Below are 27,124 nucleotides of genomic sequence, written 5' to 3' on the forward strand. Positions count from 1 at the left end.
GCCAGTACATGTCCAGGCCCGTCTGAAGTTTGCTAGAGGGCATTTGGATGATCCAGAAGAGGATTGGGAGAATGTCATATGGTCAGATGAAACCAAAATAGAACTTTTTGGTAAAAACTCAACTCGTCGTGTTTGGAGGAGAAAGAATGCAGAGTTGCATCCAAAGAACACCATACCTACTGTGAAGCATGGGGGTGGAAACATCATGCTCTGGGGCTGTTTTTCTGCAAAGGGACCAGGACGACTGATCCGTGTAAAGGAAAGAATGAATGGGGCCATGTATCGTGAGATGTTGAGTGAAAACCTCCTTCCATCAGCAAGGGCACTGAAGATGAAGCGTGGCTGGGTCTTTCAGCATGACAATGATCCCAAACACACCGCCAGGGCAACGAAGGAGTGGCTTCGTAAGAAGCATTTCAAGGTCCTGGAGTGGCCTAGCCAGTCTCCAGATCTCAACCCCATAGAAAATCTTTGGAGGGAGTTGAAAGTCCGTGTTGCCCAGCGACAGCCCCAAAACATCACTGCTTTAGAGGAGATCTGCATGGAGGAATGGGCCAAAATACCAGCAACAGTGTGTGAAAACCTTGTGAAGACTTACAGAAAACGTTTGACCTCTGTCATTGCCAACAAAGGGTATATAACAAAGTATTGAGATGAACTTTTGTTATTGACCAAATACTTATTTTCCACAATCATTTGAAAATAAATTCTTTAAAAATCCTACAATGTGATTTCCTGGATTTTTTTTCTCATTCTGTCTCTCATAGTTGAGGTATACCTATGATAAAAATTACAGGCCTCTCTCACCTTTTTAAATGGGAGAACTTGCACAATTGGTGGCTGACTAAATACTTTTTTGCCCCACTGTAAGTCCATACCCTGCTATATTTAATCACCTTTCTCTTAGACCAGTAGTCTTTCTTTTTATTCCACTTTAATTTAAAGCATTTGTTTGAATGATCATAATGAGGGTATTACAGTACTGAATGATTCTCTGATTTCATGGATGCATGAAGCATGAAGTGTGCCTAAAAACTGAGCAGTGAGTGTATCTGTATGTATGATTCTCTCCAGAGAGGCCGACATGGAGTGATTAGAAGGATTCAGGCTCAAGGAGACTTTAACAGGACGAGTGGCTGTGGCATTGACCCTGTAATCTGTTGCAGTCATGAGTCAGCTGTTTTTCTGACTGAAAACAAATGTTCTTGATTACAGTTACACATTCTCACTGCAGCATAGTAAGCAATAACCAAACCACTATTATAGGCTAACAATTATTTTTCTTTATATCAATTATTTTGTCAATTTTTAGTTCAGTTAATCATGAAGTTATTATGAAAATAGCTCACATGTTTAGGAAATATTGAAAAAACTATTGTAATTTAGATTTTGAAATGCATAAAATGAAGAATAGCATGAAAAAAGATGATAAACTAATGGTTGTTTTGAGACTCGTGATCTAATTGTTGTGTTCGGCATCTATGGTTATGATCTAGTCAAAGCTGCATTTATTCATTTTAAATTCTTAAGATGAACAAGCTATCATTTTTCTAATTAAACTGACACCCAGTCCAACCCAGTTGTTTTTCTGCCCAAACCTTAACCAAAGCCCTGTCACATTGCAAAAGTGATGTACTTTTTTAGCAGTGATTTGTAATTGTTTTAAAAGCCACTGATCAGAAAACAGCTTCTATTCGTCTTAAAAAATATATTTTGTCCTTTAGTATGGAGGAGCTAATAGTATGTGTGATATAAGCCGGACAGCTCTAACAAATAGGATTTTACTTGATTTCAAGTCTGTGACACTGATGTGAACTTCCTCACCTTATAAGCTCTGACTCAGCCTATACTGAGCAGCTCCTCTCTCTGATGAGGTCATCTCCAGTCTGGCTATCTTTCTACCAGGTTAACTGATGGTGTTTACATCTTGAACGACCTGAGGAATCCAGATCCTGCTAATCTGTCCTTTTGGGCTCAGTGCCCTGAAGCCTCATATGTGTCTGGTTGGATCCTGGCCCGCTGTTCCTATTAGAAGGAGACTAGAAGAGTTTTCACTTCCACAGTCGGGTACAGTTACACGGGTTGCTGAAGATTAGGGTGCAGTTGTCTCTGTGTTTACTGTAAACCATGTAGGGGATGGTGGATGCAGATATCGTATGTCAGGGAGTATTCCCTAAACCGGTTCATGCACAATATGATCATAACTGTAGAGCGGGTCTTAAATACTGACTACAGTTGGGTAATCAGCCTAGGGGTTGGGTCTTTAGAGCCAATAATTTGAAGTACTATTAATGTAGTAACGGCCAATAGTAGTGGAAATATAATACCTAGAACAAGTAGGTGTGTGTGTCTGGTTATTTGAAAGAGGTAAGGAAAAAGTTATGGAATATTAACACTTCATTTCAAATATATAATTTAAAGGGCTTTATGATGCTAATTTGCAGGTTCATATTTGTATTTAGTGCCTCTACTGTGACATGTTAACATGCTTTAATGTTCAAAAAGCTCTTTATTTTCTCATACTGCCTGTGCTGCAGCACCTCTTTTCACCCTCTGTCTGAAAACAGAGCCCAGACAGCTCTGATTGGTTAACTGGTCATCTGTTGTGACTGGTCAACTGCTTGGAGATGTCCCGCCCCTTTGCCTCACGTACAATGCGTTGGAGCGCTAGCCAAAAGAATCACAAGTATTATGTAGTGATGTACGCCGGCGACCCGGCTTCGATTCCCGACCCGTGTTCCTATCCGGATCCCACCCCGACTCTCTCTCCCACGTTCCTGTCACTCTCCACTGTCATATCCGATTAAATTCAAAAAGCCCCAAAAAATAACTTAAAATAATAATCAGCTTGAATTATAATAACAAATAAAAGGTCTATAGTGTTAATACCTTTTTTAAATTATGTGTGAAAAGTAACTATTGGTTACTATTAAATTCACAAAATCAATCCAATGGTTTCTGAGACGTTTAACCCAACCCATTCTTTAAGAAGAGAAATGTCTCTTACATTTAGCTAATAATCATCCTAACCATGACCAGACAAAGTTTGAAAACCTGATTATTAAATGTTTTTTTCATAACGAATCCAACAGGTAACTGTATCGTCAGATAATTGCAGTCAAACATTTAATATTTCCCTCCTCTCTGTCCTGAAGTAAAGCACAGACTACAGAAGGGACAAACTTTGATTTTAATTTTCAACTTTTAACAAGTGGCTCGCAGACTCATTGTCCTCTGATCCTGTGTTGTTCCAATGAGAGTTGCTGTGAGATTAACACCCGAACTCTCCTGTCTCACCTCTTCCCTCCCCCTCCTCCTCCACCATGCTCTGGACTTTCTCACTGCAAGCCAGGTATTTTTAGCTGTGACATAATGCCCCTATCTCTCTCTCTCTGTCTTTCTCTCACCCTCACTCACACATAGATTGTCCCTCCCCCTCTCCTCCTCTCTCCTCTCTTGCCCCCATCCCTCTCTCCCCTAGCTTCCAGGGCTATAGGGCTAGCTGCAACAGTAATTGAGTGCTCAGGTTTCACTCTTTCGGCTGCAGGCTGAGAAACATGGCAGTGGAGGAGGCAGCAGAATATTTGGCAGAAGTAAGTCTCTCCCGTCTGTACTCTACTGTAAAGTCATGGAGCTCTGCGGCTATGACCAGACTGTCCTCTACTGTTGCGTTGAGTCATGCTAACAGGATTTGGGGAATTTACAGCCGGTGTAGTATTTAGTGATGTTGTGGCTGTGACACATTGTTTTGTGCAGAGGGACGTTGAGGGGTCGTTGATGGGACGGGTGGCAGTGGCAACTGCTGCTGCACCACTCTGCTGCAGTATGTGTGTGTTTGTGTGTGAATGCTTATTTGCATTCCTAACTGCTTTACTTGGACCAACATTTTAAACCTTTCTACTGATTGTGGATGAGTGAGCCTGTATACACAGTGTGGTGTGGAGTCTCATGTTGCACACTGATGTGTATGGAAGCACCTGACCTTGGACAGTGGTGCATGCTCTATGTGTTTGTGTGGAAAAGGGGGGTAAAAGAGCAAAAAGGGAGAACTGAAGAGGACAATTTAGGGCAAAAGGTGGATTTAAAGGGAACAAAAGGAGTACAGAATAACATTCAGAGACAAAGGTGGATAAAAGAGCAAGACAAGGAGAACTAAGGTGACATTTAGTGCAATACAGGGGAAAGGAGCAAAAAGAAACAACTGGAGAAGACAAATTGGGGGAAAAGGCGAGTTAAAAGAGCATAATACGAAGACCTAAAAGATGTGATTTATTTGAAAGTTAAAGGAGAACATGAGGAGAACCAAATAATAACATGATTGTAAACTGAGGTAAAAGAGCACTAAAAAATACAATTTAGAGGAAAGCAGGGACAAAATAGTGCTAAAAGGAGAAGTAAAAAATACTGTTTAAAGAGCAAATAAAGAGAAATTAAGCATAACGTTTTGACAAATAAGGGAGAGATTGACGTTAGAAATGGTAGTTTTTAATTAGTTAATTTTTGTTAATCCACTTAGGGAGGGAGGAGGACTGGCCTTTATGAGTCCCAGTGTTTGAAAAATGTCTCCCTGAAACCGGTGATATGTGATATACTGTATGCAGTAAAAGCTAGCTCACCATCAATGGCCTACTGCAGGGGCCCAAGCAGTAATTTAATTGATTGTCACCTCAGATATTTGCAACATTTCTAAGAGATGCAAATAAAAACCTAAAAAGGCTTAAATCAAATGTATTAAAGTGTTGAAAATGTAGTTTTTCATTTCTTAAAAACGCAGTCCTGCTAAGTAGAATATACAGAAAACATGTCTGGTGATATGAATGAGTAAAGTCTCGTCCCTCAGCTTTGTTGTTGGTCGGGGGGTCAGCTCCCATGTTGGAATGTGCGTAACTGTATGAGCGTGTTCCAGAAAAAGAGCCACCGTAGCATTCTTTACATTTCTCTCATGGATAAATAAAGTTACACTGGAGCAACACAAGTTGTAACCCTGCTGCTACAACCAACCAAGATATTATTCACACTAACTGGAGTATTTTTTCCTTTCAGTTATCATTTTGGCCCCAATGAATCAATTCAACTGTTAGTTTGTCAAAGTCCCTAAGGTCCACGTTAATGACAGTAAATATCACCAGGTTTTGCAAAGGTAAAAATGACATAATCACAATTACAAGGCTTTTACAAAAAAAGAAATTGTAACTAAACATCCTTTTCATGAGTAAGCCCGCTGTTGCTAAATCCCTCAGAAGATGTTTACGATTTTCTTTCCATAATTTGTTTAAGTAAAAGTGAAACTTTCACACTTTTTATCAAAATTGTTTGGTCAGAAAAAAGTTTTAAAAAAGCCAAATTTTTGGTCTGTAATTTGCCTTGTCTTGTTGAATTTGTCCGTCTAGAACCTCATGTTTTGCTTTTCTACTGGACCTCAACAATAGATTATCATAGTTGCCTTCAAATGGACGAATTGCTTCAATTGTATTATTTTTAATCAGGGCATTAAGATAATAATGTAATAAACAACATAGTGACAACTGCATTCCTGCTATAGCCTAATCTGGCACAGCACCAGAGCTGGAGAACTTGAGAAGCAAGGCGATGCAAACAGGGCAAGAGTTGATGGCAGGAATCCGAGCAGGAGCATTCGGTTCAATGGGAATACACTTTTACTGGTTTACTGTTCTGTCTGTTGCTGCTCAGCAATACGTTTATGTATGTTTGAAGCAGCAATATGCCCTCTTTTTCTCCGTTTATCGGCCAAAACCTTTTTAAATTCCTATTTTAACAAGTGTTTTGTGGCAGTAGAGCAATACAAAACCTGGCTCACACAGGCTTGTGAATAAAATTGAACTGTTGGGTCTTGATGTGATTTGCATATGATGCAGTTTCAATCAGGGAACTAGTATTTTTGAAGATGGAAAACATTGAAATGTTTTATTTTATTTAACAGATCAAGTATATCTATATATCGTCAAGTCCATCTTTAGTTTTATTGTCATGTTGAATGAATCAGATGTGCAGCTGTTGGTTTCATCAGTAAATTGTTGAATTTGCAGCTGGACTTCTGTTCTTTTGGCCAGACTGCTTCCTAAGAGCGTGATGCTTTAAACTGGTATTCTGATAATGCTCTGAGTTATGAGCGGCCGAGCCTGGTACCACTTTCAACTCAAAAGGCTTGGCATGGTGCCTTACAACTGCTCTAAGGGTTTAAAAAACCTCCACAGCACGCCGCCTCATACAGGTTCTACTGCTTTCAGAAGACAGAAACCCACCCAAGGGTTTGTCGTTGATAAGAAACATTTGCTGGTCTTAACCTCCAATTGTTTAGCTGGTGTTTTTTGTTACCAAGCCTTGCTTAATTACCAAATATTTGTTTGTCAAAATGCTACGCTCTGATATTGAAGGCCAGATTCCAGTACTTTTGATGCTGCACCTGTCATTGAGTGTGCACTTCCAGTCTTTGTGCAGTTAGCATCGTATTCAGAAAGGCTGGAGATAATTATGCAATCTGTTGGAAAAAGTGTAAGTCAAAGTCAGAGGAAAACACTTTTCAATAACTTAAATATTTCAAGTTATAGAATATAAGTGAAAATAATGTCTGGCTATCAACTTGGGTCTAAATACAACTTTCTTAATTCGGTTAGCTTGGCTGTGATATCGTTATCTCTGAACTCCATCAAAAAGAAACATTCATAGTTATGCTTTGAAGTCATCAAAAAAAAGACCCTTTATATAGTCTCACTGAGAATCATCATGTTTTTATAAAGTATTCCAGTGATAGCTGTGTGTATATAAATGGGTATATTTCAAGAAGGAACTGCTAATAACCAATTTAGCATACTTTTAATGGTGCTAATTTGCCAATTTTGACTCTAATGCAACATGACATAAATCTGTTTTGCTGAATTTATATCATGTGTGTTATTCTGGTTCAGTATGTACTTCATGTAAGAGCAGTAACAGATACACATTCACATCTTATTAGGGATTCCAATAGCCTTTTTACAGAGGGTTGATGAAAATCACAGAAGACATTTTAAATTCAGCAGGGTCATACAATAAATAAAGATGTAGAGTTGAGTTCTTAATGAAGAAAAACAATTCAGAAACATTTACAAAGACACCAATGGAGTCAATTATAATAATGGAAATGTTTTCAAGAAGTTTGTGAAATATACACACTCTCAATCACTGGATAAACCTGTAAGTGTGTGTGTGTGTGTGTGTGTGTGTGTGTGTGTGTGTGTGTGTGTGTGTGTGTGTGTGTGTGTGTGTGTGTGTGTGTGTGTGTGTGTGTGTGTGTGTGTGTGTGTGTGTGTGTGTGTGTGTGATGTCATGGCGTCAGATAAGCCCACCGTGTCGCTGCCCCACAGAGTGGATGCTGACACCAGAAACACTCTGTGTGTGTGTGTGTGTGTGTGTGTGTGTGTGTGTGTGTGTGTGTGTGTGTGTGTGTGTGTGTGTGTGTGTGTGTGTGTGTGTGTGTGTGTGTGTGTGTGTGTGTGTGTGTGTGTGTGTGTGTGTGATGATGAACTCAGATAAGAGCCATTCAGTGAGTGGGAAATGAGCTCAGTCGTCAGCTTTAGCCAACAATCTGTCTACAACAACACACATCATGGTGCAGTGAGCATGACAGGCCCGTCTGTAACACAAGAGATTTAAATTACCCTCAGAGCCCAAGTTATTCTGAATAAATCCAGAGAATTATCATCTCATATGTTGTTTTTGAAGCTTAAAAGCCTCAATAATGGTGGTAGGTGGTTTGACATGCTTTATAAAATAAAAAGTGGTAGCCAAATAACTTATTTGGCTACCACTTTTTATTTTATAAAGCATGTCAAACCACGTGGGGACTTTCTAGGATTTCACTGAAAGCTATTCAGAGTTTTTCTGACATAATTACAACATTTTCCATCCAAACAACTAAATCTTTATGAAATATTTAATGTAAAGACTAAATGTTGTTATGGCTGCAGTATTTTAGGAGCACATTCCAGATGTGTTTCTTGTATCTGATAGGTAAATCAGTTCCAATGTCACCGATGAACCCTTAAAACTCACTAAATTATATAGTTTTTCCATCTTTAAAGAGAAACGTCTGTTACTAGATTATCTTTGATTGAGAATGAGCCTCTTTTTGGATAAATATCTATTAATAAATACTTTCTTTTTTTTTCTTTCAGCAATGACAGTGTTATTTAAATGTGTTTGAAAATGGATGGACCTTATGTTCAGCTTACTGGTAGAGTTAACTTGTGAAAGGGGGTTTGTGAGTGAGCCCAGTTGCAGAACTAAGAGCTGTTTTTGTGTGTCTATGCTTTCTAGAGAATAGGTGGGTTGCTAGGTTAATAGGCACATGAGCAGAGGGTAATTGGAGAGTGCCTCTCCTGTGTTACTGTGCACGTCTGGGTGCGGCTCAGTGTAGCTCTGCAATCATGAAATCAGAGACTCACTCTGAAGGTCTGCCTTTGGTTCTGTTTATATTCCTTATTTTAAAATCTAAATATTCTGATGCTTTCATTGTGTCGACCTTGTATTTGCAACAAGCAAACCTTCCTGTCAACATTTGCTTGGATTTAGCAGCCTTCTTGGATTTTGATGTTGAAACACACAGTCATGTTCTCTTCACTCTTAAATTCATTTAAGCTCCTAGTCATCTTCTGAAAGGGCTTTCCATATGGAATGTACCCTATTTCGTTTTTTCCAGTTAATAACATACTTGCCTTTAAGGATTTATTCAACTTATCTCTAATTGCAGGGATTCACATGAATGAAGTATCAGCTTCTGACTTCGCATCCCAAATAATAACTAGCTTAGAATAAGCTCTGAGTTACAAAATAATTGTAATTGCTGTCTTTAAAAAAATTCCGCTTTTTCTTTTCACTTAGACATAGCTTATTGGTTTGTTTACTAATTTAACAGACCAACATATTTGATTTTCTTTGGTTTTCCTGTACCTGCTTAAGCCTTTTTGAAGTAAAATGACAACATGCTCCTCTCTCTGTGTTCTGCAGACGGATATAAATGCCTGTTATCTGCGATCAGCTCGGGCCGGGAACCTTGAGAAAGCTTTGGACTATCTGAAGAATGGAGTCGACATCAATATTTGCAATCAGGTGAGAAGCATGATAACGTACACATGTGAGGAAACAAGAGTTCCACTTCACAGTGATCTGTTTTATCTTGTACTGTAACAGTGAAGCTGCCAGAAAAAGTATGTGGGACAAGTGATAATTAACATAAAATGACCACAAAAAACACTTTAAAAATGTGCAAATACATAAACAGTGTTTCCATCTGACACTATTGCCCAAAGCTTCAAACCTGTTAAATGATTTCCCAAGTTCAAACATTTTTGCGATCTTTCCACATTTCGTCTGCGTCATCATCAGGTCAGCATTTATCTACCATTTGGTTCCTAACTAACAAGGTTTATGTGCAAAAATAATTAAGCCTTACAGTAGCTGTACGTTGAGTTGGCATGCTCCAGAGGTGTTTGAAGTACTCAGATCTTGTACTTAAGTAAAAGTAGAAGTACCAGAGTGTAGGGATACTCTGTTACAAGTAAAAGTAATGCAATCAAAATGTTTCTCAAGTAAAAGTACAAAAGTATTTGCATCAAAATATACATAATTACCAAAAAGTAAAAGTACTCATTATGCAGATTGGCCCTTAATAAATTGTGTCATTACCCCATTTTCACTATTTGTTTTTGAGTGTTAGATCTAATAATGTTCAGTGTTACTGAGTCAAAGTGCAGAGGATTGACAGAGTTAATATTTGTTTTCACAGTGAAGACAAACAAAAGGGTTTAATCTCTTTTTTCTTTCTCTCCAGAACGGTCTAAATGCTCTCCATCTGGCCTCGAAGGAGGGCCATGTCGAGGTGGTGGCTGAGCTCATCAAACACGGCGCCAACGTGGACGCAGCTACCAAGGTGTGTGTGCCCCCCAGGAGTCCCACAAACACACACACGATCCCTCACATACTGTAGTGTGCTGAGTCAGCTCCTTCCCAAAGTCACATTGCTCAAGCCACGGTAAAGGAGATGAATGGCTGCTTGTGAACAGAGAAGTTGAGTTAACTGAGGGAGGAATAGGTTTGTCTCAACATGACTGTGTTTCCCACATAATCTTAATGAAATGACAGTAATGCAGTTTCACATAGCAAATGTATCAAGAGAAAACTCAAACTGAATTAGGATGTATCTACTATAAGCTGCTGTTGTGGAGCCGGCAGCTCTGTGTAATTTCAAACTACAAACAAAGTACTTAAAGTAGAGATTATGCAAGACTCTAATTCAGAAATGAATTTTGATAAGATATACACACCCAATATCTGTTGTGTAGCTAACTGAACATCTTAGCTGAAAATGCTAACTGAAGTAAAGCAGATGCTTTAATATGAAATAGTTTAAATATTGGATCTGACATTTGTTTAAAATGCTGTTATCATGATCTAAATTACAAAGTGTTTACAGATGCTAAAGAGGGGTTATTGGCGGGAAATAGAGGTGATGTGTGTGGAGGCTGAGACTTGTACAGTACCTGCCAGCAAGCCGCTGTTATAAGTTTGCTGTTGGGCTCCTCTGCAAAGGACACGCTGATGGTGTCGTGCTCAACTGGAGGTGGGGGTGCGACAGTTGAACAGGTGGCTGTCGTTCTCCGCCTTCACTAGCTGAAGGTCAAGTCCTCATGGATGCCAGTCTAGCTTAAGTTGAACGGGTGACAGGATAACTAGTACGACCTAGTGGATTACTGTCCTCCTTTTGGCTATCAATGTTAGCATCCCATTTGCTCTCAGCGAGCGGTTCCTTTAGTTTGCCTTTTCCACTGCTCTACCATTTTTGCTTCATGTTTTTTAGTGAACAGTGAAAGTAAATTCTAAGGAAACATCAGTAAAACTTTCAAATGCTTGCCACTTTCCAAATTCCAACAATCGTTCCGGTGAATAATCCATGTTTTGGGGGATATACAGTTACAGGGGGGTTTCGGAGGATTTTACTGGCAGCGGTCTCCAGGAGAAATCTAGTTGAGGAAATAGGGTTTTTCTGATCCTTCTTTATGGAAAAGCGCCTATATTTAATATTTTTACATTAAGAATGGATCAAAAGACTAGACTAGAATGAGAGAGAGGTCTTTAGTTGTGACAAAACCATGTAGATGTTTGACCCAACTTAGCGTTTTAGCCTCTTTCAGTTCACTGAATTGGTTTTAAGGTCCGCCAGGTTACTGTTGTGCTTGAGTCTCACCATTCTCATCAGCAATGTTTTCAAAAGCAGCAGATAGCCATTCTTTTGGTGAATTTGTGTCATACGTTCTGAAGTAGACTATTTAGCAGATAAATAGGAATATATTTCCCTCTGTATTGGAGATGTGGAGACCCTAAAGCAAAGCTATCTGAGTATTGGACTTACAAATCCAAATGAATGCTTTTTATTTGTAAATAGGCATCTGTTTTTAACAAAGGCGATATATCAACTTCATTAAGTGATTATATATACTTTGATTTGAAGCTTGTATCAGCATTAAATTCAATATAAGGCAGGTTTAAATGTATATAAACCCACCGAAAAGCAGATAAAGAAAGCACCAGCTTTTGCTTCACTTCTGCTTCACTTCTGCGTATTAACTCCATCGGAGGAAACTGCTGGCAAATTCAATGTGCACAAATATTGTTACATAAGTCGTGAAGCATGAAATTGTGCTTTCTAGTCATAATCCAGTATAGCAGCATGAGAGGAAAAAGAGAAACAGCAGTCTAGATCCAGGAATGAGGGGAGGTGTTGATGTGGGGTTCCCATTGGCAGCAGGAATGACAACATGGCAACAGCTGCTGCTTAGCTGCTATAGCTGACACACACACACAACAGGTGCATCCATTAGAGGTTCAGTATATGGAACTCGACTTCAACTCTAACACAACCTTCATGTACATTATACAGTAATATGGTTCTTGACTGAGACCTCGCAACCTTTTCCCCTCCTGCTGCACCTTCCTATTTCATATTGTCTTAATATTATGTGAAAGAAGCACTACCTTTTTCCCGTTAGTAGTGATTCTAGCAAGATAAAAAAATGTGTATTTCATATAGAAATCTGATTTCTCATGCAGGCAGTTTAAATTTTAAGTAATTTCCAGGTGTGTGTTTTGTGTTATGATGTTTCATTCCTATATTATTTAATTACATTTAAGGAAATTGCATAGAGAAAATGTAACACATTTTAAGATATCAATGCTTTGAGTTAACTGAGAATCAGAATGTATTTGTAGTATTTTTATTTGCGGATTTGTTCTGCCGTCTAGTTCCACATACATGGGATTGAAATACAACTTACAACTTTATTTTACTGTATAGCTTGAATACATTTAAAACATGTTTTTATTTCAACATGTAAACGCTTATTTTAACATTTTCTAAATAATTTTGAAGTTCAGTTTTGGATCTAAAGCTCCCGTATTTTGGGAATGTAAAACGGTTTACAGAAATAAAATAAAGTTCAGGATCCTCAGGCAAGTTTTTCCTATGATTTAGAGCAGACATTTATTCTGAGATAATGATACCCTGGGGAGATTAAGTCGCAATTAAAAATACAATAGTTGTTCATATCTCTGTGTAACTGTTTGACCGGGATTTTGATTTGAAGCTATTAAAAAAAGTTTAAAGTGTGTATTTCCTGTTTTCAAAGCAGAAAGGAAACACAGCTCTTCACATAGCCTCCCTCGCTGGGCAGACAGACGTGGTGAAGGAACTCGTCACCCACAATGCCAACGTCAATGCACAATCTCAGGTAAGACCCACACACCAAACACACACACACACACACACACCACACCACAAAGCTCTCTAATTGTCAAATCAACTTTGTTGGAAATTCACATTCGAGTGTGTGCGTTCATGCAGATAAATGCGTATACTGCATTTGTACATGCTGTGTGTGTGTGTGTGTGTGTGTGTGTGTGTGTGTGTGTGTGTGTGTGTGTGTGTGTGTGTGTGTGTGTGTGTGTGTGTGTGTGTGTGTGTGTGTGTGTGTGTGTGTGTGTGTGTGTGTGTGTGTGTGTGTGTGTGTGTGTGTGTGTGCGCTGTGTCAGCAACTCTGCAGTGCTTCCTGGCCCACATTCAATCGTCAGCACACACTGTTCTGGTCACCACAGCAACCATAATACTGTCAAAGCCGTGGCCTGAGCTGCAGAGAGACAGAAGATGTCGTTTAACGTTTGTTCTAAAGTAGTTTATGAAACATCATCTATCATTTAGTTTTTGTTATGTCTTAAAGAACAAGGAATACAGTGCATTAAAGAGAGGAGTGTGTAGGGATGGCTGATTAATAAACAATGTTTTTCATAGTACATTATTATGATATGCTTTCAGAAGTTTCCATGGCTAGTTCATAATCTGTATGAAAGGAATATTGAATACTTGAACATTTTTGAAAAGCGATATAATAATGCAGTAGGTAGGGAAAAACTGTTTTGGCAGCATACGTTTTTTTAGGTTTTGTATTCTTTGTTGTTGTAATACCCAGTGTTTCCACAAGAGGCTTAGGTGAAATACCCCATGTTCAAAACAGGATTAAAAGTCACCAAAATACCTTCAGAACCGTACGAGAGGAAGTCACCGGACATTACAAATAATCAAAATCAGCTCTAAATGAAGGTCGAGTTCGTATAAAGCAAGGGGGCAAAGCAGGATCTGCGGTTTTATTCTTTAGTTACTTGGCAACGTAGTTTCACTTCCACTGCGTCCTTGGTCAGCGCTGCATTTTGACTGTGAAGCCGCAATGAAATGTATTATAGGAGGTTACATTGGTGCAATGACATCAGAGTAATTACAGAATTAGGAGTAGAGCTCTTTAGCAGACTGAAGTGATTGTTGGATCCTCGTGTTGCTATGGAAATCTGTATTCTTGGCCTTGTTTAAGTGTTGCAACACGCACATACACTTCAACTGCAGCACTGCATCAGCTTTTATCTTTGCCGTTATCAGGTGTGAGGTATGCAAGGAGTGACAGTATGTACTCCATGATAGCCCTTCCAATATAGTAGTTCTCTTGTAGTTGTAGAGGTCACTAGAGAGCTGATGTTAAAATCACAATATGATGATAAAGCACATTTCTTCAAATTCAATAGGGAAACCATTTATAGATTTAAATAAACCCTAATCGGAATGTCGGGTTTTGGCCGACAAAGTCAATTCAATACCTGACTTTGATGACTGCAATGAACTCAAGTACACTTTGACTTCTTGTTCCTGCAGTAAAACTCAATAGTTACAGCTCATGTTCAAACAGACAGGAGTGGTGTGATGGCCCTTTAGAAAAACATCTTCATTCCCATGACTTTAGGTTTGATTCAGTGTTTCTTTTTTCTCTGTTTTCCCAGAATGGCTTCACTCCACTGTATATGGCGGCGCAGGAGAACCACATGGACGTGGTGCAGTTCTTATTGGACCACGGCTCGAGTCAGAGCATCGCCACTGAGGTAACTAAACAAGGACAAACAGATTATACACGACGCATACGCAACAAACTCCTATTTGGCCAAAACAGATTTTAATATCTCACATTCATCACAACCCTTTATCTACCCTCCCTGTCCTTACTCTGCAGTGTGATGGATGACATATTTCTGTAAATGGTTAATGCGTGGCTTCAACTACTGTCTCACTGAGGAGACCAAAGCGGAATATCATGAAGTTGTTGCTCACTTTAAGAGAAGATGATTAGGGAAGAATAAAGGATGGAGAGAGCATGACGAAGTATTCATTCTGAGGGACCTTGACTGTCTCTGGAGGATGGAACCATTGATGTAACTGAAGTCTCTGTGTGTGTGTGTGTGTGTGTGTGTGTGTGTGTGTGTGTGTGTGTGTGTGTGTGTGTGTGTGTGTGTGGTGTGTGTGTGTGGTGTGTGTGTGTGGTGTGTGGTGTGTGTGTGTGTGTGTGTGTGTGTGTCTGTCTGTCTGTCTGAGAGAGTGGGTGAGCAAGTACTACGCTGTGAATGTGTCAGTACAATCCATCATCTGCTCTGCTGTAGTACCGGCAGGCGGCCAACTGCCACTAAAAGGTGACACACATCCTGATTATGTCCAAACTCTCTCCGTCTAAAGCACATTTTTGAAGCCAATGCTTATTTAACTAGGTTTTTCTGTATGTTTAAGGTAGCAATACAATAGCAGAGTTCTGCAGATACTACTGTATATAGCAAAAATATTTCCGTTGTGCAGTGATGTAAGAAGTACTCGCATCCTTTACTTACATCAAAAATACAATTCATGCATTTGAAATGTTTCTTTGTACAGAAGGATTATCAGTAAAAATCAACTTGAGTCATAATTCCTAGTATAAGTAAAAGTACATTTTTTAAAATGTTAAATTATATTGTTATTGTTTTATTTTCAGCAACAACGACTTCTAAGCACATTTTAATGTTTTAACATCAAAATAAGCCACATTTGAATTTAAATCGGGAACATTTCAAACAAAGAATATGGTAAATAGCAAAATAATAATACAAATAAGATAACTTTTTTGTTAATATGAAAAGCTTGGTGCGATGGACAGATTTGTGTCAAAAAATATTTAAAAGAAGCTACCAACATAACCAGTTATTGGTTATACAGTATTCTAAAATGAGACAATTTCAGATGTTCATCTTTTGAAACTAGTCATAAATAATGTATACTTTATTTGGAGGTATTTTAAACCTTTAAAAGCTTTTCACTGCAGTTTTGAGAAAACATTACTCAAACAGGAGTAAGTGGTGTTTTTTCAGCAGCAGAGCAATACACATTTGGTACTCTAATAAGATTTTGGGACAGCGGTCGGTGTATAGGTCTCAAAATAAACCAAGATGTGTGTTCCCTGGCCTTTCATCTTTTTGTTTCTTCTCCAACCTTGTCCTCCTCCATCATTCCTCCTTTTGTCCGCCTCCTTCTCCACATCGCCACATCTCGCCATTTTCCTTCTTTCCTCCTCCGCCCCAGAGTCTCCTCCAGCGGGAGACACGAATGAATTATTCATGTAGGAAAACATAAATCCATGTGTAAAGCAACTCACGGTGTTCAATAATTCATATTTAACCGTTTCAGCATAGCATGAGGTAGAGTAGGTCAGGAATCCTTTGTTTATTCAAAATCCTCTGTCTGCAATAGATCTTTTTTATTGCAGGTATTTTCATCCAACGGTACAAAATATGTAAAGATATTCTGCAGTGATATCGACATATTTTCTTTTTGATTTCATGTTGAAGGTCACCCTTGCTGATTGTTATTATTCATTTCTCTTATGATTAATGACTTGTCATGTAAGATGTACTGAGTGTCCTACTGTCCTGTCTAGTTTATTTATGTGATTCAACTCAATGATCTTCAGCAAATTTTAAAAACACAGCAGGGAAAATGTGCTGTGTCATTGCAAGTGTGCATGCTTGAAGATAAAGATCCAAGTCCTCTTTCAGTGTTGTTCTGTTCACTGCTATTGTCTTTTGAAGTATTTATAGGACATTAAAACTGACTCTGCCTTATTCCTGAATCCATAATGAAGCAGATGAAAACAGGAGGGCAGTGCAGGGAAGGCTTATGACTTTCTTAAAAAGGCTACATTTATGCATTTTAACATGTCAGCCTGCCTGTGGATGCGCTGCAGAGATGCTCTGATTATGACTTTGTGCTAGCATGGGTGTGTTTGTTTGCCTGTGCGTGTGTGTGATCTCTAAGGAGAGTTTCTGCTTTGATGTGTGGGTGTAGTGATGCTGAGTTGGTTTTATCCAGACAGTCAGCGTCCTGTGAAAACACACACACATGCCCGTATTCATACACACACACACAAACACAAGTGTTGTTTTTGTGGATGAGAAATATTTCCTTTTCTTTGATGATTCATGTCTTCTGCTGCTAGCCCCCTCTAATGTGTCTCTCATTTGTTATACTGCCTGTGTGAATGGATATGTTTGCAGTTGGCGTCGTCGTGTTTTCTTCTCGGTTTGCGCTCATTAGCAGCTGCATTTCCTTTCGATTTGTCCTTGAGCGAGACACTGAACTCCTTCTGAAGCACTCAAACTCTCTTTAGAGCATTAGCTGCAATGCCTTCGTTGACAAATGGTTATTAAAATGCCATTTTGCTTGTTAAAGCCTTTTCAGACAGGTCTACCTTCATGCTAATCTAATAACAGTTTAACAAGTTGGAATTGTCCTTTTCATGTTAAAGTCACTGCGACAATTTAACAATTTTCTATATAATTGTACTATTTTGAAACCAGTTATCTGAACTGATTAACGTAAGGAGCACTAGCATAAGCTGAAACATGCAGAGAGAGAATTGTGTCTTATTATTTTTTCCTAAAACCACTGTTTTAAGTCTTACATCTTTTTCTCCCATAACAGTTTTAAAAAGTCAATTTTAACTTCCTTTAATTTACTGCTTGAGCACTGACGGACAATAGCATTTGCTCTCTAATATCTTTAAATGAGGAAACTGATGACAGTGATGGTCCCCATGGTCATAAATAAAAGTCCAAACAGGGAAAACTCTAAATCCTTTGAAAGAACACAAAATGGTGATCCTTATCTCTTCCATGTATTTGTTAAATCATTGAATAAAATGTAATGCGAGAGTGAATTATTTTTAGAGATTACGTGGAGAGTAAAAAAGAAGCTCATGGAAAGTTACTGGTTTGGAGGAAAAGGTTATCTATTATTGTTGGCGTTGAGTGTTTACATTTTTTGAAGCCACGATTTGTTAATTCTTGAAGAAATAGAAAGAAACATGTGCTTAAATATCAATTGCTCATATACAGTGGGGCAAAAAAGTATTTAGTCAGCCACCAATTGTGCAAGTTCTCCCATTTAAAAAGATGAGAGAGGCCTGTAATTTTTATCATAGGTATACCTCAACTATGAGAGACAAAATGAGAAAAAAAAATCCAGGAAATCACATTGTAGGATTTTTAAAGAATTTATTTTCAAATGATTGTGGAAAATAAGTATTTGGTCAATAACAAAAGTTCATCTCAATACTTTGTTATATACCCTTTGTTGGCAATGACAGAGGTCAAACGTTTTCTGTAAGTCTTCACAAGGTTTTCACACACTGTTGCTGGTATTTTGGCCCATTCCTCCATGCAGATCTCCTCTAAAGCAGTGATGTTTTGGGGCTGTCGCTGGGCAACACGGACTTTCAACTCCCTCCAAAGATTTTCTATGGGGTTGAGATCTGGAGACTGGCTAGGCCACTCCAGGACCTTGAAATGCTTCTTACGAAGCCACTCCTTCGTTGCCCTGGCGGTGTGTTTGGGATCATTGTCATGCTGAAAGACCCAGCCACGCTTCATCTTCAGTGCCCTTGCTGATGGAAGGAGGTTTTCACTCAAAATCTCACGATACATGGCCCCATTCATTCTTTCCTTTACACGGATCAGTCGTCCTGGTCCCTTTGCAGAAAAACAGCCCCAAAGCATGATGTTTCCACCCCCATGCTTCACAGTAGGTATGGTGTTCTTTGGATGCAACTCTGCATTCTTTCTCCTCCAAACACGACGAGTTGAGTTTTTACCAAAAAGTTCTATTTTGGTTTCATCTGACCATATGACATTCTCCCAACCCTCTTCTGGATCATCCAAATGCCCTCTAGCAAACTTCAGACGGGCCTGGACATGTACTGGCTTAAGCAGGGGGACACGTCTGGAAATGCAGGATGTAAGTCCCTGGCGGCGTAGTGTGTTACTGATGGTAGCCTCTGTTACTTTGGTCCCAGCTCTCTGCAGGTCATTCACTAGGTCCCCCTGTGTGGTTCTGGGATTTTTGCTCACCGTTCTTGTGATCATTTTGACCCCACGGGGTGAGATCTTGCGTGGAGCCCCAGATGGAGGGAGATTAGCAGTGGTCTTGTATGTCTTCCATTTTCTAATAATTGCTCCCACAGTTGATTTCTTCACACCAAGCTGCTTACCTATTGCAGATTCAGTTTTCCCAGCCTGGTGCAGGTCTACAATTTTGTCTCTGGTCTCCTTTGACAGCTCTTTGGTCTTGGCCATAGTGGAGTTTGGAGTATGACTGTTTGAGGTTGTGGACAGGTGTCTTTTATACTGATAACGAGTTCAAAAAGGTGCCATTAATACAGGTAACGAGTGGAGGACAGAGGAGCCTCTTAAAGAAGAAGTTACAGGTCTGTGAGAGCCAGAAATCTTGCTTGTTTGTAGGTGACCAAATACTTATTTTACCAGGAGTTTACCAATTAATTCATTAAAAATCCTACAATGTGATTTCCTGGATTTTTTTTTCTCATTCTGTCTCTCATAGTTGAAGTGTACCTATGATGAAAATAACAGGCCTCTCTCATCTTTTTAAATGGGAGAACTTGCACAATTGGTGGCTGACTAAATACTTTTTTGCCCCACTGTATCTGGTCTCCACATTAGATATTTTGGAAACACAACCTTTTGTTTAGCTTCTGCTATCCATTAACAGCTAGTATAGTATTGTTGGAGTTACGTTTTTAATTGAGTTTTACCAATTTCTAAAGCCACAATTAGTTTTTCCATGAGGATATAACTGTACTGTGTGCTTGAATAACAATTACTCATATTTCTCATCTCCACAGAATATATTTTCGAAACACAGCCTAACTTTCTTCCTTTTGTTTAGTCACTGCTAACCGTTAAGAGCTAACATGAAGTATTAACATGTTCCTTTTGTATTTGATTCACAGGATGGTTTCACTCCTCTGGCAGTGGCGTTGCAGCAAGGCCACGACCAGGTGGTTTCCCTGCTGCTGGAAAACGACACTAAAGGGAAAGTCCGTCTGCCTGCGCTACACATCGCTGCACGGAAGGACGACACCAAGGCTGCCGCGCTCCTCCTCCAGAACGACCACAACGCTGACGTCGAGTCCAAGGTACGCTCTCTGCACGATATGCAGGACTACAATTCATCTACTCTCACAGAAAAAAATATGAACGTTAATACTTTTATATTCAAAACATTTTATTGTTATATTTAAGATACTATCCAGTTTAATACCTAGCCTTGCGTGGATTATTGAAGGGACTTTTGGTTGAATCTTTCACTTAACCGGCACCTGCAAGTTAGCCACATGCTGCAGTTTTACTAAATTTCGTAAAGATTTTTGGGCAATAAAGGAAATATGAAATATGTCATGACATGTTCGTTAATGAGCTTTAAAGGGGATACCAGACATGTGTAACCTTTACACTGAGCAACGCTGACTTTGTGCTAAGCTAAGTTAGCTAACACTCAATATTCTCCTCAAAGTATCCTAGAATTGAACGACTGAACAAACAACAAATAAATATTAGATGTGGCAGTGATTTTGCTCATGTCATCATGGGGAATTAAGAAGAAGGAATACTTTTGTTGTTGTGTTGTTCTTTTGTTATGAAAATACATTTGGATTAGAGTTTTGTTCCAATAAGGAAAGCATTTAAGTCCTGAACATGTTTGCTCTGGAACAGAAATGCAACAAAGTGTTTATAATTTGGATGAAAGTCTTTAAAACTGTTACAATACACAGTAACTAAACCAGAAAGAACAGTATAGTATTACTTTTTATTACAGGAATACATTTGTGCCACCTACAGACATTAAGGGAGAGTCCATCATCCAGTTGTGTTTACCTCAGTTTGGTTGCCTTTTAGTCCTTTTTTCATTATTCCCAACTTGTTCTCATTTATCCATCCTATGCTTGGTGAAGCCGTGGTGTTGGTGTTGTAGTTGTTGTGTTGCACTAACCACCCCATTCTCTCCTCCTCCTCCTATTCGTTTCCTATTGTTACCCTACCACTTCCCCCGTTTCCCTTCTAGATGATGGTGAATAGAACAACAGAGGTACATCTTATCTTGTCTCCTTCCTCTCCCGTCAGTGTTCACTCATAGTCACCATTGCAAAGCCAAAGCCTTCTGTCTGCTAGCATGCACCGCAAATGCTGGCATGAAGCTTTTGCTGCTGACAATGTCTCACCTGTGCACCTGCTTTCTTTAAATCTTTATCGCATTTTCGACTTTGCTCTATGTGCATCCAGTGGCTTGCTGCTTTCTGGTAGAAGTAAAATAGATGTCATTAGATATATATTTTTATATACACATAGAGCTTTTGGAACGATTAATTTGTGAGCCGATCAAGTCGAATTTGATCAATACCACAACAGTCATATTAGGTTCTGCACTTTGATGTACTTGTTTACATTTTTTACATAAAATACTGTTTTCTCATCCTTTATTTCAAAAGCAAGTGAATAAGGAATTAAAGTATTTAATGAAAACAAAGAACTGCTCCTGAATGTATGGCATCATACGGTAGTTATTCTTCTCTTATGGAATAGCTATAGAAAAAAAAGCTTCATTTCCTTTTAAATCTATTGATGCCTTGAATCAGAAAACATTTTTTGTGGATGTTTTCTTTTTTACATTTTAAAGGCAGCAGTGAACACTTTGCTGCAATGGTTGTTCGCAGACATGCCGACGGTATGAAGGCCTCATTATGAAGGTTGAGGTCTGCTGCACTGACTTAAGGGAATGGTTTGATATTTGGGAAATACGCTTTATTTACTATTTTGCAGAGAGTAAGATGAGAAGATTGACACCACTCTTATGTCTGTGTGATAAATGAGAAGCTAAAGGCAACAGCTGGTTAGCTTAGCCTAGCATTAACACTTGAAACACCTAGTCTTGTTCTGTTAAAAGGAAAGACTTCCATCTTCGAAGCTATTGAACACATTATATCTCATATGTTTGATCCTTAAAAAATGTAAAAGATATTTCCTGGGAGTCCCCCACCTAGCTGTAACCAGACTTAATGCTAAGCTAACTGGCTGCTAGCTTTAGCTTCATAGCTGTTCCATACAGACATGGCAATGATATTGATATTTCTGTCACACTCATGCAATAACACAAATACGAGTATTTGCCCGATATAAAACTGTTCTTTTTACGTCTTAATAGAATAACTAGCATATTGCAATATTCAATTTAAAAATACGGAAAGCAATTTGTTGTCTGTGGTCTGGCCAGAAAATGATTTGCATGGGTTGCTGCTGATTGCCAGATCATTTACCCTCTAGGTTGTTATCCTCTTTACTGTAAATGGTTAATTACATGTGTTTAGCAGTTATAATTACATTTGTCACAGAGTATGCAAGATGATGTTTTTGTTCTTTCCCCTGTTACCTTTTTCCACCCACAGAAGAACCTTTCTGTAATGTGATCCTACTCCAGTTACACATCTATTAAGTGCTTTTGCTGTCACACTGCTTACGAGATTGTATAGGATGTAAATTGCTGAATAAAGTTAAATTAAATGTCAGTGCTTTTTTCACCATCTAAGGCTCTCATCTAGCTGCCAATGAGAGGACAAACTGTAGGGCTGATGTATTAGCTTTGGGTTCAGTTGAGCTCGAGCATGCCAGTAGATTTAATTAAATTGCATTCTTTTTTTAACAAACATGACATTGTGCTGACTGTCCTTTGAAAAAAATGCTTTACTGTCACTGAACAGAAAGCAGTTCCATCAGCTTTCAATAAAGTAGCTTCTTGATTTTTTTTTTGTTGACCTTTCGTATTTGTTACTTTGGAAACTGAAAAACATTTTTGATTTATTAAGTCTGAAGAAGATCTGAACATGTTGATGATACTGGATGATTATTTTTGAGCCATTTACATGTTATATAAAGGATTATTTATAGGTCAAGCCTTCCAACAAATACTTCCTTAAAAGCTTCCTTTAAGAACTACGTATCCTAATAAATCAATATTGCCTTTGATTAATGCAGAAGCACGATAACCTGCATGTCAAGATTTGCAAGATTGTTTTTTAAGGAATCGAGACAAAATCAAAACACACTTTTATAAATGCCTTTGCATGGTTTTTATATGACAGGAGCTCAATGTGCTATGTTTGAATATAATTGTGACTCTATCCGGCCTGATCTATGTCACTGCAACTATCACTCAAGAAAAGTAGAAACATATTTATAATAAGATGTGAATCCACCACTCAGAGCATGTTTGACTTCTGCTCAACCTTTGTCTGCTCTATTAGCCTGCTTTTGGCCAAACTGCTATTTAATATCCCATTATGCTTTGCTCGTTGCTCATTTAGAGAGATCTTTTTTTTAACCTCTCTTTTAATTTAATGTGTCTATCTTTCTGTCTCTCATCCCCCTCAGAGCGGTTTCACTCCTCTCCATATTGCGGCTCACTACGGCAATATCAACGTAGCAACACTCCTGCTGAACAGAGGGGCAGCTGTGGACTTCAAGGCGAGGGTAGGTACTTTGCTTCAAAGAAGACAAACACACACACACACGCGCGCGCGCACACGCACACATACACACACACCTTTTGAAGTCAGGGCTTCAGCAAACACTCGCTGTACGACTTTCATATGAGAGGGCGGAACGATGTGTGCAGGAATCTAACACGTACACACGTAATCCTGCAGCTGTGCCTGTCACTCTGCTGTAGAAAAGTATACTTGATATCAGAGTGCTATAGGATCTTTCAGACAGGAGGAATGGATGCTGGGTTTATGGCTGTTTGAGACTGAGTATCTTTCAAATAAGCAGGGGTAGAAGAAGAACTAAAATGTGTAATTTATTTAGAATTGACTACTTAATACTCAGTACAACAAATAAGTCCTAATGTGTAATGTTATTTAAGGGAAATTACTAATATAAAGTATAGAATAAAAGCCAGCATTGTCCTTTTAATTTGCTCATGACTGATTTTGAAACAGACTGTCTTACGTAGATGCACATATTTGTAAATCTTCTTGGGTTGTTTTGTGTTACTTTAAAGTTGTGATGCCTCTTTGTGATGTTTTTGTTGTAATTTTCAGTTCCTTTTGGTCATTTTGGGTCTCTGTTTTTATTTTGTGTGTATTTGTAGTTGTTTTTTATTTCTCTTTGTTGTTTTGCCATTTTTGAGTCTGTTTGCCTGTCCTTGCAGCTGATGTTTTCCTCTCTGCAGTTGTTTTAGTCTTCTTTTTTTTAGCCTTTTTGTATTACTCTTATCTTAAAATATTATAGCCAAGGTTAACACCTGTCACTTTGGACGCCAGTTCCTGTTACCTGCTGAAATCTATCCATGCATTTATTGTAGAATATGTCAAATCGTTTAGGTTACTTTATCATTTTGTGACCTTATTTTAAAGACACACTTGCAAACATCACTGTGTATCAGTCTGTTTTCAAACATATATGAGGATAAAATTGTCAGCAGACCATGTACAATACTCTCTCTACAGTGCATAGTGTCCTTTTGAAACCTCCACCTCCTCTTTGAGGCTGAAGTTGCTTGGATGTTATGTTCCCCTAGAGGGGGATATTTATCTAGTTTCCTCCTACACTGTCACATAAAGCCCGTTTTTGTAGTTGAGTAAGCACATTTTAGACAAGGGATATGTATTAAAATGCTGGAGACACGGACAGGCTGTCTGGAATGTGTTGGAAGGTTTCATTTTCAGTTAAAATCAGTTTTGAAGCCCATTGTATCCCTATGTCATTATTCATTTGTAAGTTACTGGACATTATGTGTGCAAAAAACAATGTTTTTGTGTTATTTATCTTTTCTCTTAAAACAAATATGAATTGAAATGGGTGATACATGTCTGTGTATTCTTGTCTTTGTGACTGAATACGGAAATTATGCTATTCTTTCAGAATGACATAACACCACTGCACGTAGCATCCAAACGTGGGAACAGCAACATGGTGCGACTGCTGCTGGAGAGAGGGTCCAAGATAGATGCACGAACCAAGGTAAAATCACTTTTTTTTTACTGACAGAAATATAATTTGGTCTCCATCAATCAATCAATTAACTTCTATAAACTTAGAGGCCAGAAAAAGACAGATGAAATAAAGAATTGTCCACCTTCAAAGTTAACTGGTATGAAGTTAACTGTTCCTGTGCAAATTGTTTTTTCCAGGACGGTCTGACTCCTCTCCACTGTGGAGCCAGGAGTGGGCATGAGCAGGTGGTGGAGATGCTGCTAGACAGAGGAGCTCCAATACTATCTAAGACAAAGGTAAACCTCCAACATTTGTGTGTCTCTTTATTTCTCACTTTCTTTTTTAATGTCTTACTGTTTCAATTTCACTCTGACTCATCTGCTCTTACTAGAAGTACACTTAATAGTGTAAAATGACTAAAGTAGTAGAAACAAAATACTAAAAACCATCTATTCCGTTGTAGTTCTTTGAGGCGGAGCCATTTTTTATGTATTAACTACTGATTATTTCCATGGATTCATCCGCTTATTATTCCCATTATTAATGCATCTAAGGTTAAGTTTTGAAAAATGCAGAAATGAATAAAAAAATGACTGTTAGACTATGACTAAATCATATTGACACCATCAAAAGGCTTTATCCAACTCATAGAACAATATTCCCAATACTTAGTAATTCAAGGAAAAATGCTTTGGTCATACAATTGTGAAGCCAGAACCTTGATGTGCTTTTGCATGATGATGAAATGATCAATAGTATCCAAATAGTTGTTAATTGGCGGTCTATTACTAGTACATCAAATGTGAACTTAATTAACCGTTCTAAATTTAATTCCACAACTGAAGTCAGCTACAGCTTTATTAACTTGTGACTCTATTCCCTACAGAATGGTTTGTCTCCGCTCCACATGGCGACGCAGGGCGACCACCTCAACTGCGTCCAGCTGCTGCTGCACCACGAGGTGCCTGTGGATGATGTGACCAACGACTATCTCACAGCGCTGCACGTGGCAGCACACTGCGGACACTACAAGGTGGCAAAGGTGATCGTGGACAAGAAGGCCAACCCCAATGCCAAGGCACTGGTGAGGATACAATGATGTAGGACCAGAAACACTTGATACTCTGTAGCTTTGGAAACAACTCAACAATATCCAGTCTGGATTTGATCGGGGGACAGAAAGTTTCAGGAAAATAGTCAGAAACAGAGAAGGGGTTAAGATAGTGGAATGACAGAAAGATCTTGCCCCCATTTCTTAAAAGGGTAAGCAACCTATTCAACTGTATGTATAACATAGATGATGTCTGTGAGGTAGCCATTGGTTTGTTGACTATCTTTTAAAGCCTTGAGTTTTGCATTTTGACCATCACCATCTTGGTTAGTGGTCATTGTCATCTTGCAAACAGAAGTAACATGACAGGCTGGAGCTACAAGGGAATGCACCAAATAAACTTCACAAGGGTTAAAAATGTAAGACACAAACCGTAACGCTATATTGGTGACCCTTCAACCACAAGGGACATCAAACCTACCCAGATTTATTGTCTATTTTGCTTTAAATGGGAATATAATTCACAAAATGATTTTCATGCTTTATTGAAAAAGTAGTATGTAAGACTATAAACTGGTCAGTGATATGTATATTGAGTGAATTAATCAAGTTAAAAATAGGTTAATGTTTTCTTAGACTTCTTGTTTTCTTTTCATCCTGCTGGCTATTAGAAAGAATGCAAGTTTAAAGCATTTCGCAAATTAGAATTTATTACAGCAACCTCAGAGATCCTATTCAAGATGTGCGTCTTATGGAAATGTTACGGAAAAGTGACATGCACAAACAGGTTTTTAGAGAGGAAAGAATGGACAAAAATCTAAGTTTAAAATAGATGGATTAAAGCAGCAGTGGCTCCAGGTTGTGGTAGTGGCAGCATTTAAGTGTCTCGATGATTTCATCTCCAAACCAACCAAAAATATCCTCCTTCCTTTGTAAGTCTTTCATTTCCTCTGTCCCTCCATTCTTTCCTTTCTTCCTCACCTCCCCCTCTATCTCCACTATGTCTCTGTTTATAACAAAAATAAAGTGATGAGAGACTTTAATGGAGAAGTAAAGACATGTGGTGGAAATGAGTGAAGGAAGTAAACAAGTTAAACAAGACTAAAAAGACACTTATACCGTGTTGGTGTAAGACAACCATCTATGTTCTGTAATGGGAGAAGGCTGGGTGTGGTAAGAGTACTGGGACTTTATAGTTAGAGAGAATGAGATGGAAAAAAAAGGACACAGAGGAAAATGAAGTCATAGGATTGAGCCAGAAACCTCAAAGTGAGAGGGAGGGAGGGAGGGAGGGAGGGGGCAGAGTGTACAACGTTGGCAAGAGAGGAGTAAGTTGTACAT

The 27,124-nt window shown here is 38.7% G+C and overlaps 1 protein-coding gene across 25 annotated transcripts in view; it reads left to right on the forward strand.

Moving 5' to 3' along the window:
* Positions 1-27,124, forward strand: part of ank3b (ankyrin 3b) — a 142,345-nt gene that overhangs the window by 57,323 nt on the left and 57,898 nt on the right. For 11 of the 25 annotated variants that reach the window (XM_063893314.1, XM_063893311.1, XM_063893302.1 and 8 more), the window contains exons 2-11: positions 9,007-9,108; positions 9,830-9,928; positions 12,681-12,782; positions 14,374-14,472; positions 19,695-19,880; positions 20,807-20,830; positions 23,167-23,265; positions 24,661-24,759; positions 24,930-25,028; positions 25,619-25,816. In XM_063893314.1, coding sequence (XP_063749384.1) covers positions 9,007-9,108; positions 9,830-9,928; positions 12,681-12,782; positions 14,374-14,472; positions 19,695-19,880; positions 20,807-20,830; positions 23,167-23,265; positions 24,661-24,759; positions 24,930-25,028; positions 25,619-25,816 — 1,107 coding nt within the window. Of the gene's footprint in view, positions 1-3,490; positions 3,594-9,006; positions 9,109-9,829; positions 9,929-12,680; positions 12,783-14,373; positions 14,473-19,694; positions 19,881-20,806; positions 20,831-23,166; positions 23,266-24,660; positions 24,760-24,929; positions 25,029-25,618; positions 25,817-27,124 lie in introns of those variants that run through there. The other 14 variants (XM_063893305.1, XM_063893323.1, XM_063893317.1 and 11 more) reach the window with 5 other exon arrangements.

This window comes from Eleginops maclovinus, chromosome 10 (assembly GCF_036324505.1).
Source record: "Eleginops maclovinus isolate JMC-PN-2008 ecotype Puerto Natales chromosome 10, JC_Emac_rtc_rv5, whole genome shotgun sequence".
Classification (NCBI taxonomy): domain Eukaryota; kingdom Metazoa; phylum Chordata; class Actinopteri; order Perciformes; family Eleginopidae; genus Eleginops; species Eleginops maclovinus.